The 16344-nt window shown below is 34.3% G+C and overlaps 1 protein-coding gene across 2 annotated transcripts in view; it reads right to left on the bottom strand.

Annotated features, from left to right (window-relative positions):
- kuz (zinc-dependent metalloprotease kuz) overlaps positions 1 to 16344 on the bottom strand; it is a 114444-nt gene that overhangs the window by 13128 nt on the left and 84972 nt on the right. For both annotated transcript variants that reach the window (XM_029306179.2, XM_029306180.2), the window contains exons 2-3: positions 6993 to 7253; positions 2614 to 2808 (exon numbers count right to left, since the gene is read on the bottom strand). In XM_029306179.2, coding sequence (XP_029162012.1) covers positions 2614 to 2808; positions 6993 to 7253 — 456 coding nt within the window. The remainder of the gene's footprint in view (positions 1 to 2613; positions 2809 to 6992; positions 7254 to 16344) is intronic.

Here is a 16344-nt window from a genome sequence, read left to right as displayed (position 1 = left end):
TATTACTACATATCTGACAAGCTCGTTTCGAATGATAGAGTGGGAGCTTTTATTTATGCGACTTTTTCGCTATATTACACGCGCGAGGTCATTAATCTCTTTTATACTCTCGGAAGTGAGATATTTTATATCGTTTGAAAAGAGAGTGTCTCTCATATTTTTATTTCATATGTGATGATACCGCAGCAACGTTAACTGACTAGTTTGTATCATCCCGTAGGTATTCTTTCGATCTAAAGTAGAAGTCGTTTCGCATAAATACGAACCAATAACGTCGCTGTCGATATAACCGAGATAATCGCGGCTGTCAGCTTTATTGGCGGGTTAACCGTAAGCCGCGAGCTTTAATGACTTGACGTTTCGAGCGTGACGATATTGGCTGTCTGTGCTGCTCCTGCCTATTACTGCTGCCTTGTCAGTATTTAATAGAGATTATTACCATTTCACAAAGAAGAGAACAGAAATGAAACAAACGTCGACGAGGGACGACTAATCGCTTTATTTTTCCTGACGCTTGTTTCATTCATTAAAATTTAAATTATCTCGATGATCTTATTCTGTACCATTTATAGAATTGACGTACGATAAAAAAAAAATTATTACCCTGTCGCGCATTTTTTCTCCCCTACGAGAAAAGTTTCCTTTATACATCTATCATTCTAAATTTTTGCTGAAATCTCATAACGCAATTTTTCTTATCTTGAAGTTATATTTCGATAAAAGGTATTCTTTTTCGCAATTTCTTTTTTCAGTGCGAAATTTATTTGTGTCTAATATTACACCGCATGTAGCTTTCCGGAAAGACTTAACCGCGGAACATGAAGTACATTCCAAACTATTCCGCTCTGCTCTCTCTCTCTTTCGCATCATCGTACCTTATATAGAATACTGCAATAAGTGCGGCAAACTCATAACGTCGGACATGTTTCCGAAGAGCAAACACGGCAAGATAGCGCGATTCGGTCAACGCAGCATGCACGGGCGGATAGGCGCGATAAATATTACACGCGATACGCCGGCTATTTATTTCAGCGTTGGCCATTTACGCTCCTACCATAAATAGGGAGGTGGATTTCCGTATAGGTGGGAAAATCCGCCGCCCGTCCGTATAGTCATCGCGCCGACTACAATCGATTCCAGGACGAGGCTGCATTTTCCGCAGTCTCTTGCGCACCTATCCAAATGGACCTCTTCCTTAACGATACCGTAAATGGTGCATGGAATTCATACTCTCTTTTTTTTCTCTCTCTTTTTTCTGCACCGTAAACTTTTCGATATCCATATTCTCGCTTAAACACAATCTTACGCCCGTCGTTAAGCTGCTTCTCGACGTTTCTCGATAGTGACTATATAAAATAGCATCGAGCATTTTTGTGTGCTCAAATGTGCAAATTTTCTGACGAGTTTCCGAATAATTTTGTTTCAAAATTTTTATAATTAAAAAAAATGATACGTTTTTTGTGATTAAAAATATGTCACAGTAAGAAAATGAAAATAATGAAGAGAAAATTATATATGATTAGTACAGAACCGTTTCAGTTTCCGCGAAACATGAAAGCCAATTAACATGCTATAAAGCAACCTTCTGTATACATTCTTAATTAATGCATCTTTTCATTAAGAGTCGCGAGGTTCTGATAAACGAATGGATGTGTTTTTAAAGATAATTACTCTAAAGAAACATGCTAGGAAGAAGAGTGGAAGATGTTCCAAGAGAAACGGAGGACGTCGCGTGACAAAAGGATGCGAATGAAAGCGGATGTTGTAATGTCGTGAGAAGCGACGTCGAGGTCGTCATTGAACCGCATATTCAAACGAACGTTTAAAATATTCTCAGATCCGCAATCGTCTTATAATTAGTAGACTTTTCATGCATGACAGATAGGTATAACAATTATTATCACAACCGGTGGGTAAATATATCTTTGTTAATCTAAAGATATTCTCTTCTCGAACCGTATTATTATATTTTCCATTTGCATAATAAAGTTTGCAGTTTTGTTTAAAGTTCTTATACAACTGTTGTTTTTTCGATGAGATATTAAACAAACTTTTGTAAACTATAAGTCCTAGTTTTTATGCTATCATCCATAAGTTTATGAATACAAATGAGTGAAAAAAATATAATGCAAAGTATAAAAAAAGAGGGAAATAGAATTATTTGCTGCAAATTTGTCTATATAAATCGTATAAAAAAGTATTGTAATTATATATAAAAATTATAATGTAATCTTGCAAGAGTTTATTTATTTGTTAATAAATATGACTGCATTTAACAAGATAAAAAATTAAATAAACATAACGTTCTGCTTTTGTTTTCTTTTTATTCGATAAATTTTACTTTTTTTTATTTGGCTTCATTAAAACCAAATATTTCCAATTTCACGATAAAAATATATTATTGACAATTTAAAATATGTCAGCACCGAAAAAATAACAAATAATAACAAATATTTTAATACTGAAAGTTTATAATAAATAGCCTAAAGATTATTTCCTCGTTGAATAAATTATATTTACAAACTTGTATGAAAAATAACGTATATTTCGAAAACGTTAAAAATAATTATTAAAATTGTTGAAAAAAAGGAATTTTGCTTTTTTGTATCTTACCTTGTCGAACGTCCACGTACGGATCACCGACGTCATCCTCGTGATAGATCACAGAATGCAACGTCTCATTTATCTCGTGCGGCGGAAAGTAGTAATGCGCCCTTTCCACATACCACGCACCACTCTTCGGTGATACTATCTTCCCGTGGAAGACTCCATCACTGACACTTCCGAACACATGGCTACCAGGCTCACCTAAAAGTGGGAAATATATGATCAAAAACGTGTATCGCGAAAGATAGAAAAAAGAAAGAGAAGAGAAAATCTCTGTGTAAAATTTTCTATTTTCTCAAAAACTCATTGTTTCAGTTTATAAATTAAGCACTCGGCAATTATAACAAATATATAAACAATTGCACCTTAACATTGCGTGTTAATTAAAAAAAATATATATATATACGTATATTATTATTTTATTGTTGGTGTTATTAGAAATAACTATATAATTATATTTAATTATCTTTTCAAGAACAAATATTGAAAAAAAAACCACTTTACTATTTATTTACTTTTTTTGTTTGAACCTGCCGTTTCGTTACAGAAGCAAAAAAGTTATGAAGGTAATATAAATACTTAGATAGGCAATACATACGAGTACGAAACCATGTTCGCGTGCAAACGATTGCAAACTCTCGCTTCGCTCGAAAAAGTATCGACGATGGTTGAAACTTTGTCGCTCGCTAAAACTTTCTGCACCAGAAATTACTGGCTTACGCAGCAACGTGCGGCTCCTACCTCGCTGTCTAATTTACTCGCCTAATCGAGACGTACGTAGGAAAAGTTATAGCGGATAAATTTTTCATTTCTTTTTCGAGAAAAATAAAAAACTAAAAAAATTGGATAGAACAAAATGAGATTTAATTGTTAAATTTGTAATTAAATTAACTTATAAAATTGAAATTATATATTTTAACTATAACATTGATGTAATTATAAATTTGAACATAAAAAATGAAAAATATAAATATATACCTTTATTTAATATACAGAATATAAGTGTGTATTTTATATTCTCTCTATTTTCTTCCTTTTTCTTTTTTCTAATTAGGTCTACTTAAAAATAATATTTACTATATAAATTGTCAAAATTGTCATTTTTCCATCTCGGAATTTTGATAACATTTACCTGATAAAAAGTGGATATTTTTATTTTTAATACATTTTTTGCAATTATATCAATCGTAGATTAAAATTCAATTAAAACAATGAATTTATTTGAAAATAATAAATAAAATTCGTTATTCGTTTACACCACAACAATTAATTCACCAAATAATTTACAATTATTTTTGTCAAAGAATCCTCTCTCAATTTATTCAAAGACATAATTTTTGTAAAGGTAATTATTAAAAAAAATTACTATTATAAATTCTCTATTATATGTAATTGGGAAGAATAATTATGGTTTTAGTTGTCGTCCAGAACATCTGTTTATAATTATAAAATAAATATAAAACCATCAATATTCAAAGAAAATAAAATAACATAATTTACAGAATATAATAAAATGTTTTTTTTCAATCATGCACACAATGAAATTCGAGAATTCAACTTCCACGAGTATATTATTCAACGCAAAAATTTCTTCAATAAAACCTGTAATAAATATTTTACCTCTCTCTGTACGAAGAAACCGATAAATATATATTTTTATCGACAAAAATATAATTTGTTAAAATAGAACATTGAAGTCGTTATCATTGTCATCATATGTTATGCATGGAAAATATTTTGTGACACATTTTCGATTAATAGGTCGATGAAAAACCAGTCAAATTATTAAAAGCGTCAGACAAAATCTGAACGTATTGCAGATAGCAAGTAAACGACGAATAATCGACGAAGAGAGAATATTCAGCAGCGTCATGACGCATATTCCTTTTTCCCTTTAGATAATAGATCGCAGGAAAGCGGAGTCGCGCCCGCGCACAGCTGAGCTTATCAGAATTCCTTTTGACACGAGGACAAAGGGAATCTTTTGTTTCTAGTACTAAAAATGTTCAGTCAGTCTCTAACATCACTCTAGAATTCTTTCTCGCAATTTTCAACTATTGAGGTATACGTTAATATTCTTTAAATTTTTATATATTTGAAAATTAAAGGGAAAAAATATGTTATAATATTATTATACTATAAAAAGCTATAGATGAATTTCTCATTAAAGAAAGTAAATTGATATTTTAAGTAAATTACTTTCTTTCAAAATTAATTAAGAAACTTTAGCAATAAAATCTGGAATGTTTCAATTTACATTAGACTCACGAAAGAACTAGATATTTTTATCGACTTTTGAAATATGTATTTTGTACAAAAGATATAGTTTAATTTAGCAATAAAAATTCTTTGCTCAGAGTCAACAAAAAGTCTCCTAAATCTAGCAAGCATATAGCTCGTTGACAATAATGAAGTGCTTCCTAAGCCAGAGATTTTTAGAATTTCCTTTGATCCTGAACTGAAGCGTGACTTCTCGTGGTATTATTCGACAAAGACCAGGACTGTAACCAGGTCGACGGGAAAGATCGTGGCGCGAATACGCGAGTGAGAGATAAACCGTTCTCGTAAGCACCTCGTCGCCCTGATCCATAATTTAAAACGTCCTATTGCCTGCATGCTGGACTCTCGTAAATTATTAGACTGGAAATAAAGGTTCCACCCGATATCTGCATTCACACGCACTTTTGCGTGCCACACCTGGCTACCGGAGAACAGGGAACCGCACATAAACGATATACCTATATTACGAGGAAACAATATCGAAGTTGCAACGCAGAATATGCAACCAGAATGCATATCGACGACGAAACAAACGTTTCGGCCTGGAGATCAGACAGACAGACGCGGTTATAAATTTAAGTATGGCTCTTTGTTTGCACAGTTGAGAGCACTTCTTTGTACTTCTGTTACATTTAGTTTGTTTTGACGGAAGTTCTTTGAGAATATGCAGAGTGTCTCTCTCTCGTAAGGTTCAACTTTAGTAGCGTGTTCTGCGGCGAATTTGAAGACGGTAGCTTTCTCTTCAACGAAAATTTGATTAGAGATTCTATGTTTTGTTACAACTTTAGAATAATAAATATCTTTGTAACTGAGTTTCACTTAAGATTCTATTAGAACTTCGTTTGGTATAGAGCAAAAAATAATATTGTTTAATATCAAAACAGATAAATTGCGTACGCGATTATTAGATTATTATCTTCAATTTAAATTTTGAATGGAGAAAAACAGAAACGGAAAAAACATGAAAACAAGAAAAACTGTATACAGGATTTTTAAATGAAAATTTTAGTTATTACTATTATAAAATTAACAATATTATAAATACTAACAATAAAATTCAAATAAAAATATAATTTATCAGCACGGTTGATTTCGAATTTTTGCATAGCTATATTTTTTTCTATCGGCGTACACGCAGTCATAATTTTTTCGCATGCCAAAACAATAACATATTTTTTTATGTAACAAGTACTTTTATTTTTGGAGAATAGTGTTATGCTACACAAATAAAATAAATAAATTCATATAATTTTATCACGGTAGCCACGTGAACTTTTCGCAAGCAGGAGCTCTAACCGATTGTCATCGATCGATTTCGCGTAACTTTAAGTTGCCAGTATCTTTTATGTGGATATATAGGACACCGAGAAGATTGCCAGCATGTGATATCATAATACCACGACTCTATATTTGGAAAAGTGCATCGATGTAAAATATAATATGCAAGTCATAGACCTCTAGCGCTCTATAGCATATGCACAAGACATCTTTGTGCACAGCTGTACTTCCCTTTAATAACGACTGCTATTAAAATAGGGAAAGTTGGAAAACTTAGAAACAAAAGACAAACACAGATAACGTGGTCGATGATAAAAATATACTTACTGCATCATCGATCACAGTTCCTCATTTATTTCGAAAAAACATAATAACAAAAAATGTTGCAATTTTAAGCTTACTGAAGTAATAATGAAAACTGTGAGAGAATAGTCATAGATTAAAAATTTTATTTCATGTCAATTCTATTCTTTCTCTCATTAAAAGAATACCATTGAATCGCAGACAATTGTAAAAAACAAAAAAATACTTTTCTTCCGCATATAGAACAATTATAATTAATTCTATAGAACAGTGCTTTTGTTCGGGTGCATTAGACTTGCATTCGTTTCTGAAATTTCCACGTAGAATCAAAATGAAAATGTAACCTTATGTAATTTTATGATCCTTCTATTTTATTATTTATATTACAACAATTTTGTTCGCACACATCTGTATGTAGTGTATGTATAAAATATCGTGAAATATTTTAAAATGGCTATTCTTTTAATCGCAAACTTTCAGAAACGGATGTGAAATAAAAAATCCAAATATTTTTTTTTACGTACCGACTAGATTGCCTAGGTAAATGTGGGAGACGCTGTCGTGATGCCTCTCTCCCGTAGATTCTTCAATAATTAGATTGTTACTAAATGTTGTCAAATCTCGCTTTAATCGAATGTGGAAGTCTTTGCCGTGCGCGCGGAACTTCAACGTCACGGTACTATCGCGATTGATCGACCTCTTCGCCCTCAGGTGACTTCGATGGACCTCCTCGACGGGATATGACAGCGTTTCGTAGTGGCGGATGTACTCGTTCAACCGGCGAGCTGTAACAAAAGCAACAATAGGCTCTTTAAAACACGCTGGTTAAGATCTTGATCTAGAATCTAGAATACTTCTTGAATTATAATATAATGCGCCAGGAAGAAGCATATTCTTTTCTGCACCGTATTTGAGAAAACCCAACCCTAGCATACATTTTTAATAAGTTAATCCTTTTATAATTCGGATTCCTACTCGTCGTACAAATCTTAAAATTTTAAGTAGTCTTAATGTAATATAATTCTTCGACGAGTAAGATTCGCTATGTAAAAATGTACATAGATAGCTTGGAAAACAACGTTATGCTATAAATATGCAGAATATCGCAACTGTCGCGTACTTCCTTCGACCTACAAATAACAGATAATCATATTTCATTCTTCCTAGTTTAAAGCGCGTATCAGATAAATAATGGCCGGCCAAACTCGGGAGCTACAAAAACACTGGAAAGGAGTTTTCTGAGATAGTCGCGTAATCAGGTCGATCGAATAATCCGTGTATTTACTGCGCGTATTCGTGTTCTCATCAGAGCTTGCCCGACAAAGAGAGATAGACTTTTTTCGCTCTAATAAGCTGCCAGTTCAGCCAGATCTCACACATCGCAGGATAAAAATGCGGGACAATCTGATCCAAGACGATTGTCGTCCTCTAGGGGATCGTCAAATCAAATCCCTCTGGAGATTTGCCGCAAATATTGTGTCGCATTCAGTAGGGTTTTCTCACGATTACGTTAACGAGGCAAAAGTACTCCACAGAGAATGACCCAGTAAGGGTTTCTTTTTTTACCCGGAATTTTCCTCCCACGCGAGTTTGAGATCACTATCGTAATTTCCGGAGGCGTAGTACAAATTTATATTAAATGACAACTTTCTTGTGAAAAAAATCCGGAATATAACAGTGCGCGACAAAAGAGTGGCAACGGTGTCATGCCACGTGGAAAGCACCCGTAATTTGCCTTGCGTATCTACGAGATGTCGGAAAAGCGCCGCGATTTTCTTCTCACCGTCCCGGAATCCCGAAATTTCTTCCGCGAGAGACGCGCGCTTTACTACTTTTCTTTCTCTCTCTCTCTCTTTCTGTTGGAACAACGCCATCGTAGTATGAATATTATACAGGGCAAAAATGCACTTTCCTCGTCGCGTCATTTAGCCGATTTCTAAAGAGCACCCAGCAAGCACCTCGCATTATGCTTTACGAGACACGCGCGCGCTCTCCGCCTCGCATTCGCGATAAGTGCAATTGCGCAAATGAGAAATGCCGGTCGATACCAGACGCATAACTTTTAACGTTGATCACGGTAAATGAGGCACGAAATTCTCCAAGTACTTAATACTTTCGAGCCTGTTTACCGAACGATGCCAAACTGTGTCACGCTGAGCGAAGATGTCTGTGATTGCTTATAGTATATATGTCGTAAAAGCGCATCACGCGATGTAAGATTAATTCTTATGAGAATAGATATTCTTCCTTCGTCTCTGCATTTTTACACGCTATACCTACTAATATTATAAAGAAAGAAATTCCATTATTCCGGAAATTATCGTTTCTATTTTATGTAATTTTTATGAACCATAAAAACCATTTTATAAAAACTGCAAAGAATTTACGAAGAGTCGAAAGGTAGAAACAACTTGCGCTACTGAGAAGAAAATAAACTGTCTTACATTGAACATTTAATTTCATTATGCGAAAGAATTATGTAATACTGCATTCAGTATCTGGGAAAAATTATAAAGGTACTTATTTAAGAACATTATGCGTTCGAAAGTTATAATTAACGTTCCATTAAAGATCGACAAAGTGCATTGTTCATCTTTCTACTATCTATTTTGATACTTAATGACATCCTTCGAACGTATTTAGCGCTGCAATTTAAAGATATTAAAAAGAACTCTAATATCGCGATATTAGAATAAAGTAAAAGCTAATTATATTTATAATTATATATATTTTACTTCTACTAGCTGATAGCGATTGGAAAAATTGATTCTTATAAAAGCGGAAAATCTATACTTTATTTAAGTACAAAGAAGTCGAAGAGAAAAGAAGAAAATATTAAGACTGTCTGGTTTCTATTCTCGGACTGTAGTATCGGAATAAAAGGAAAATCCAGGTACGAAATAAGCTGATTGTCCACCCTCGTCTCTGGACGAGGGTTCTATCCCTCATCCGCCGGACCAAGTCATCGTAGAAAATGTGAAACCAAAGGCTTATCACTCAACGTTCCATCCATCTGCGTTAATGGAAACATCGTTCATTTATTGCATAATAACAAGATAATGTCAGCCTAGCATGCAATCAATAAAACAATTACAATCTCTTTATATGTATGCTTCCAAAAGGAATATTATATTATATAATCTCTCTCGATCATATTAGCTACCGATTATGTATACGCGGTATTTGTATCAAAGTGTGAGAATCGATTATAAGCTTATATTTTTTTTAATAAATGTGAAATCAATTGTCCCTTAATAAAAAAAACTTTAATCAGATTTCGGTATTTTCCGCCTTTAATTTTCAACGGAATCAAAATTATTAAACGAATACAATATCACCCATAGCTTTAACAAAATAATTATAAAACTTTTGTAACATTATAAAAATAATTAAACTTTAAATTATTTAAGTTAATTCGATCGATTTATACTTTCTTTTCCAAGCCATTAATTTTTAACGTTAAATACTTAATTTCATAATTATATTGCTATATTAAATAAAATTAGCTTACAAAATCATTAAGAAATAATATCTCAATAACAAAATTCTTATATATTTTTTTCGGCGAACATCCTGCACATAAAAATTCGGAAAACGAAACGCTGTGACTCGCTTCTACATTTCCATCCGCTCTCGGATGAATAGAAGGATTCGAAACGAAACATGAAAACGTATCGACATCTAAAGCTGCAGGGACACATATGATGCATGAGACAGACTGCAACGACGTACCTTTTTATGCATTGTAGCTGGAGACGGATCGATATGCATTCGTATAGCGTTACTAGTTTATCTCAGAGCGTGAAAATTCCGCTGGATGCAGCGTGAAGAAATAAATCAAACACGTCGGCATCTTTTTGCCGTGCCGAAAAAAAATGTGGCTGCAACATCTAACGAACAGATGATATTTCAAATCTGTACGAAATCGTACAATAAAACCTAATAGTTTGCATCCTATAGTGAAAAACAATATTTTTAATTTGCTGATTAAACTAGAGAACGTTCACATTTTTTGACAGTTAAATAAAATTAGAATACTATTACACAAGGATAAAATACAAATACCAAAATACTGTTTGAAATGCATTTTATTTGACATATTCGAAACGAATCTTCTCACTTTTCAATTCTCCCCAATAATCAAATATTCAACAAACAATGCGATAGAAATGCTTATTTTGTTTGTTATTTGTAGCTCAGAGTAAAAATTAAATACAGCAAAAAAAATAGCTTTCCTCACATAATTCTATCCAGACAGAAGAGACATCACAAAATTGAAGAGTCATTATCCAGCTTCGCTGTAATCTCATCCGCTTTTGTAATCCTATTCACTTTCGACAGAATGTAATAAATGAAATAAATCGTATTCTCGATGCAAGCGCGATTTATATAAACCGTCAGGAAAAATATTTTGATATCTGAACATAGAATAAAATGAAAAATCTAAGTATAGGTATAAAATAAAATAAAAACTTTGATTTATCAATACATCGAATAATCAATAATCAAAGTTGTATATGTATAACAAAGAAATGTATGTGACAAAGAAATTAAAATCTTGCATAAAAATATAATTAAACTCCTCTTTGCTATTACAGACCATCTGAAATCGAAGCATAAGCTTTGGTTCCTCAAGTATCCGCCGCTCTAATTGCGAACTATTTTCTTAAGTCATATTTATCGTTAAGCAATATTTACCCAAGTTTTAATTATGCCTTATAATGAACATCTTCAATATTTCATCGCTGAAAAAATAATTCCGGCCCCACGAGATAATGACAAAACCCATTTTCGGAGCAAAGGGTCGGTTTTGCAACTACTTTAATGTCGACGTCGAGGAGAAAGAATGAAAAGTAATATTTCGGAGAAACGAAGAGGGAGAGAGAGAGAGAGAAAGAGATGATATCGGAAGATGAGGAACAGTAACCTCCCCTCCGCTTTTCAATTTTCCGAGCGGTGTCTTCGGCCGTCTCGCTATTCTTTCGCGCGAATTGCATCGAAAACGCTCCTCGGAGCGCCATGATATTTGGATACGAAGATGAAGGAGCCCCAGGGCCGAGAACAAAAATGCAAATTGTGCGTCTACCCGATGATACCGGCGGGAACCATCAATCCTCTCGTTGCCGTGGCGTGACAGAAATTGCATTGTTTAACCCTCTAACACACACATATATACATTTGGAAACATGAAATAATCGTACTCTCTGCAAATTATCAAGCAAAAATACGCGCTTATATAATTTGAAATAAATTATTTCAATAAAATGTTTATTTCGTTGCGGTTCAAATCTTTCGTGCTTTTTGTCAACTGACAAATTTAAAGGCGATATTTAGAAGAAAAATTAATCTCTTTTTCAGTCTTATAATTGATAACAGAATTGTAGGACGCGATTATTTTTAAATAGATGCAAAACATGATTTAAACATGGTTTATTTTAAAGTTTCATTATATTCTTCAAAATTTCATTATTCTCATAATCTTTGATTTTGTACAATCTTAATTTTAGAAATCTTTCCTACAATAAATTTCTGATTTTAAACAATTCTCTTGAAATCTTGATTCCTCAATTTCACGTCCGCGCAGATAAATGCACATAATTATATTGGATACGAAATCTGCTTTGGTCACAAGCGAACACGAGATCGTCACGTTCATTATGTCGGAACAAAATTAAATCCCAAGGTAGCGCGTATCAGATGCGGTTATTGAAGCAAACGGGTCAGTGCACGTGCCATTATGCTCTTTGACGTTTCGTGGGCGTAAATATCTAGAACCATACCACTTTTGTCCTATCGCTCGTTTCGGGAAGCCTGTAGATTCTATCTCATCGTCATTAAATGCGGCACAGAACATCTTTCCATTTATATTATGCGTATACCTATGCATAGTGCATATTTGCGCGTGCATTATACGCAATGAGAGAAGGCTGCGCATCATTATCGAATCTCGGTCACGACAATATTATATTTGTTGCGACAAAAAAATCGACGATTTAATCAACTCGCGCCTCAAATAGAACTCGAGTTCTGCTTTCCATTATTGTGTTTCAATTTGCATGCGACGATCGAATATGCCACATGTTTCGGACGTGATAAATTTTTCGTTACGGGAAAATAACAATTCGAGACACTGAATAGAGGCAAGAACGATACTTTCGCGGCCGAGTTTACTTTTCGCGACGAGAGGAAGCGACGACCGTAGTTTTCCAAGAACTGGCCAGATTCCCTTGATCCGCTGTTCCAACCAGTTTCGGAAGGATTTCATTTCCGGACGCGACATTACGCCTTTTCCTTGCACAAACGGAATGGTGCACATCTCGGGCAGAAAAAGTCCCGGTGATTTGAAAAACCTCCAAGTGAAATTGCTTCGGCATCCCGATAGTAGTAGAGTAGTAGTATTACCGCGAAATAGCGCTGCACTTTTGCCACTTTATTCTCGCTCTCTCGTCTTTTGTCGAATCCGGTAGCTCGTAGCAGAGTAATTAAAATTGCCCGCTTTAAACGAACAGTGTCCACACAATGCCGACAATGAAATTAAGCCGAGAGCGCGTGGAATTCAATTTTCGCCTTTTATCGCCGCATCTTAGAAAATAATATTTTTAAGCTCGTTCAATCTCGATCCTTCGTACGTTGAAGCACTACCGCGATTATAGCCACGAGGGAAAATCATTTCAATCCAATTTTCTCGCTCGAGAGAGTTTAGTAGTTATAGTAAAACATCGAAAACATTATATTCTTCATTTGATAAACGAATGATTGAATAAAAGAACACATTCCAGATAGCACAGCTATTCGAAAAGAATTCATTTGAATTCATATGTCACCTTGTATGTCACCAATTTCGAGTTTTTTTTTCAAATACATATAGAATTTATTTTGTAAAATAAATTCTACATGTATTTGAAAAGGGACTCGAAATTGGTGACATACAAATAAATTCTTTTTCAATAGCTTGTGCTATCTGGGATCTTATTCAGGAACATCGATAATTTATAATCGTCTCTTTCAACATTTTTTTTATCTTTCTTTATTATATATTATCAGTGAAAAAATGTAAATCCAAAAATCGAGACACTATATATTTCACAGAAACTTATAAATAAAGGGTACGCATATAAATGATCCTGAGCGATATCTCCCCTTTCCGAATTCTTTATCAGCCTGTCTCGAGTTCGAACCGCCTCGAACAATTGATTCGAGCACCTCGCAGCTCTGGGAAACTGGTTATAGCAATCTCAGGTGCCATTTATGAAAGTGACGGATGGCACCGGTGGTATCGCATCGGCGAAACCGATAAACGGAAAAAGCGCGAAAAACTCAATTTCCATTCCGCGCCGAGGGAAATGTCATAAAAACCATCGAGAATAAAAGCCAGCGAATTTGAATTTATGCGTCTTCACATGTACTTCCTGCCAAATCGCGTCTATCGTCGATCTATCGGTATATATATGGAATTTTATATATCCCTCTCTCGATACATTCGCGGAGAGGAACTGGTTTCCGGTAGTCGCAAATTATAGAGTATAGAGCGTCCGCAGGAAGCAACGCGCTTGGGAGAGGCGTCACGGACCGCTGGATCTCTCTCGTTGCATGGTTTATGAGTATACACACACGATGGACACATGGTCCGTTCGCGATCAATCTCACGCGCACGCATGCGCGTCACGTATGAAGAAACGAAAAAACAACAGCTTCCTGAGAAATAAAAACGGAGAGAAGGAAGAATAAAACGCGCAATATCGACTGCATGCGCGATGACGACTGCAAACGGAATGAAAAGACTGAAAGATGAGACATTTCTACTTGGAAAACATTCATTTCGAAATGAGAATATTTACTGATACAGTATGATATAAACAATATTTTCGTAAAATATATATGTAAAGCGAAATGTACACGAGATATCATCTAAACAACATTTTCATATAAAATATATTAAACGAAATATACACGAGATACTATCAGATTCAATGTAATTAAGTTATATCAGTGCTATATTAAATTAAATTAGAATTACGTATGTTATAAAATTACACGGGAATGGCTCTCATTCGGTAAATCGAGAGCCGGTAGTGATCATTTTTCTTAATTAAATATTAATCTTAATTAACATCTAGAGCAGAAATGATCCAATGGCGTAAATTCATATGCGAATCGTGGACGGATGCAACAAGCGTCCATATAAGCTTTAGGGAAAATATAAATTGCCGCCGAGAGCTAAATAATTCAATTTAGACGTTATGTAAAGTCTAATTTGTATGTATACGGTCTACCGACTAATCTGCGTATGCGAGGGATTTGCAATTTACAACACTAGAAGTGACCGCGCGCACTTTTAGGACAATAGTCTCCAAACTGAAGTAGAACTCCCGGGTTAAAGCTCTTTAGTCTCCGGCAGACATAATAAAGGAGAGTCGAAACTACGAACAGATACATCGCACGATGTAGCGAGACAGAGGAGATGCGGTTGTAATTAGTATTATTTCCGAAATAATTTCGAACGGTATGGAGGACAAACGAAGCCACAAAGTAAAATTAACCAACTTCCAAGCTTCTAAACTTAGTGTTTCGAAAACTTTTCATGCGAGAAAACAGTGCCTGCGAGCTTTGCGCTTCGTTCACATTTAAATATAACGATCGCGTGATCACTCCTCGGGGAAATAGAGCGCACTGCGATACACGTTATAACAGCTTTCCGTATAGTAATATCAACAACGTCAAGTATGCATAATATGACGCTTACTAATTATTTACAACGATTTTCCGTCGCAGAGAATCTCCGTATAACGAAATTCAACGAAGTAAAACGTTTACGTGACCCAAATCTGTTAGTTCAGTTAGTTTAGTTTCCTTTTGCAAAAATAATAATAACGCGCTATCAATATCCTCAAAGTTAACCGTAAATGGAATTAAATAGTTATCCTCTATACCCATAACTTTTTCGAAAAACTGTGATTTATGTATCAAGTGATTCTGAAGAACACTTTGGATCACTTCAGCGTCTTGATAAACTCATCGATTGAACAAGCTTATAAAAAGTTCAAGATCTAATTAATGAAACTAGAGAGAAAAAGAGAGAGGAAAAGAGTTGATAGAGCATAACTTATCTCTTAACTATATCATGAATTCGCGGCGACAGCTCTCAACTTACACTGTATTTATCGTCGAGTTACACATGACAAGGAAATTTATTATCTCATGTGATAAAATAAAGGCATTTTAGTTCGAAAAACAAAAGCAACGAGGACTTTTAAAAAAGACATTTTCTCTCCCTCTTTTAAATACACATTATATCTTTTAAATTGCCTTTTAGAGATTGTAGAACGTTATATACAAAATGTATTACATTGTTTTTCTCTTATAAAAATTGATAATTATTTTTATGTAATTTCTGGCAATCAAATATTGCACTTTTTTACAGATATACATATATATGAGACATTAATGATATTAAAAATTAAAATTACATTTTCATTTATCCTCAAACAATGATGCTAATTCACATCGAGTACATTGAATTAATCGTACAAATATTTCGTTCCAAAAATCTGTGTGTTACGCCCATTTTAATCATCTTTCAGAGATTCAAGATTGTTGAACAAACTATCATAAAAAACGAGATTTTTTGCAAATATAACGCGAATATAATAGTAAAGTACAGATATGAATCGCAACCCATTCGACCACGTTAATTCCAATATCAGATTCGCTCCGAATAAGGTCTCATCTCGCGAGAACCTGCCCTTATCTCGCGCATCATATCTCTATTTCTCCCTCTCTTTTTCTCTTTTGCAGGTTTTCTCGTTCTTCTAAGTTAACGTCGATGTTTACCGAAGTTCGCCCGGGGGACCGAGAATTTACCACCTCGTGACTCGA

The sequence above is a fragment of the Nylanderia fulva genome, unplaced genomic scaffold, assembly GCF_048542155.1.
Source record: "Nylanderia fulva isolate GAGA-0341 unplaced genomic scaffold, ASM4854215v1 Scaffold3, whole genome shotgun sequence".
In the NCBI taxonomy this organism is placed as follows: Eukaryota; Metazoa; Arthropoda; class Insecta; order Hymenoptera; family Formicidae; genus Nylanderia; species Nylanderia fulva.
This window is presented reverse-complemented; position numbering and strand designations above follow the sequence as displayed.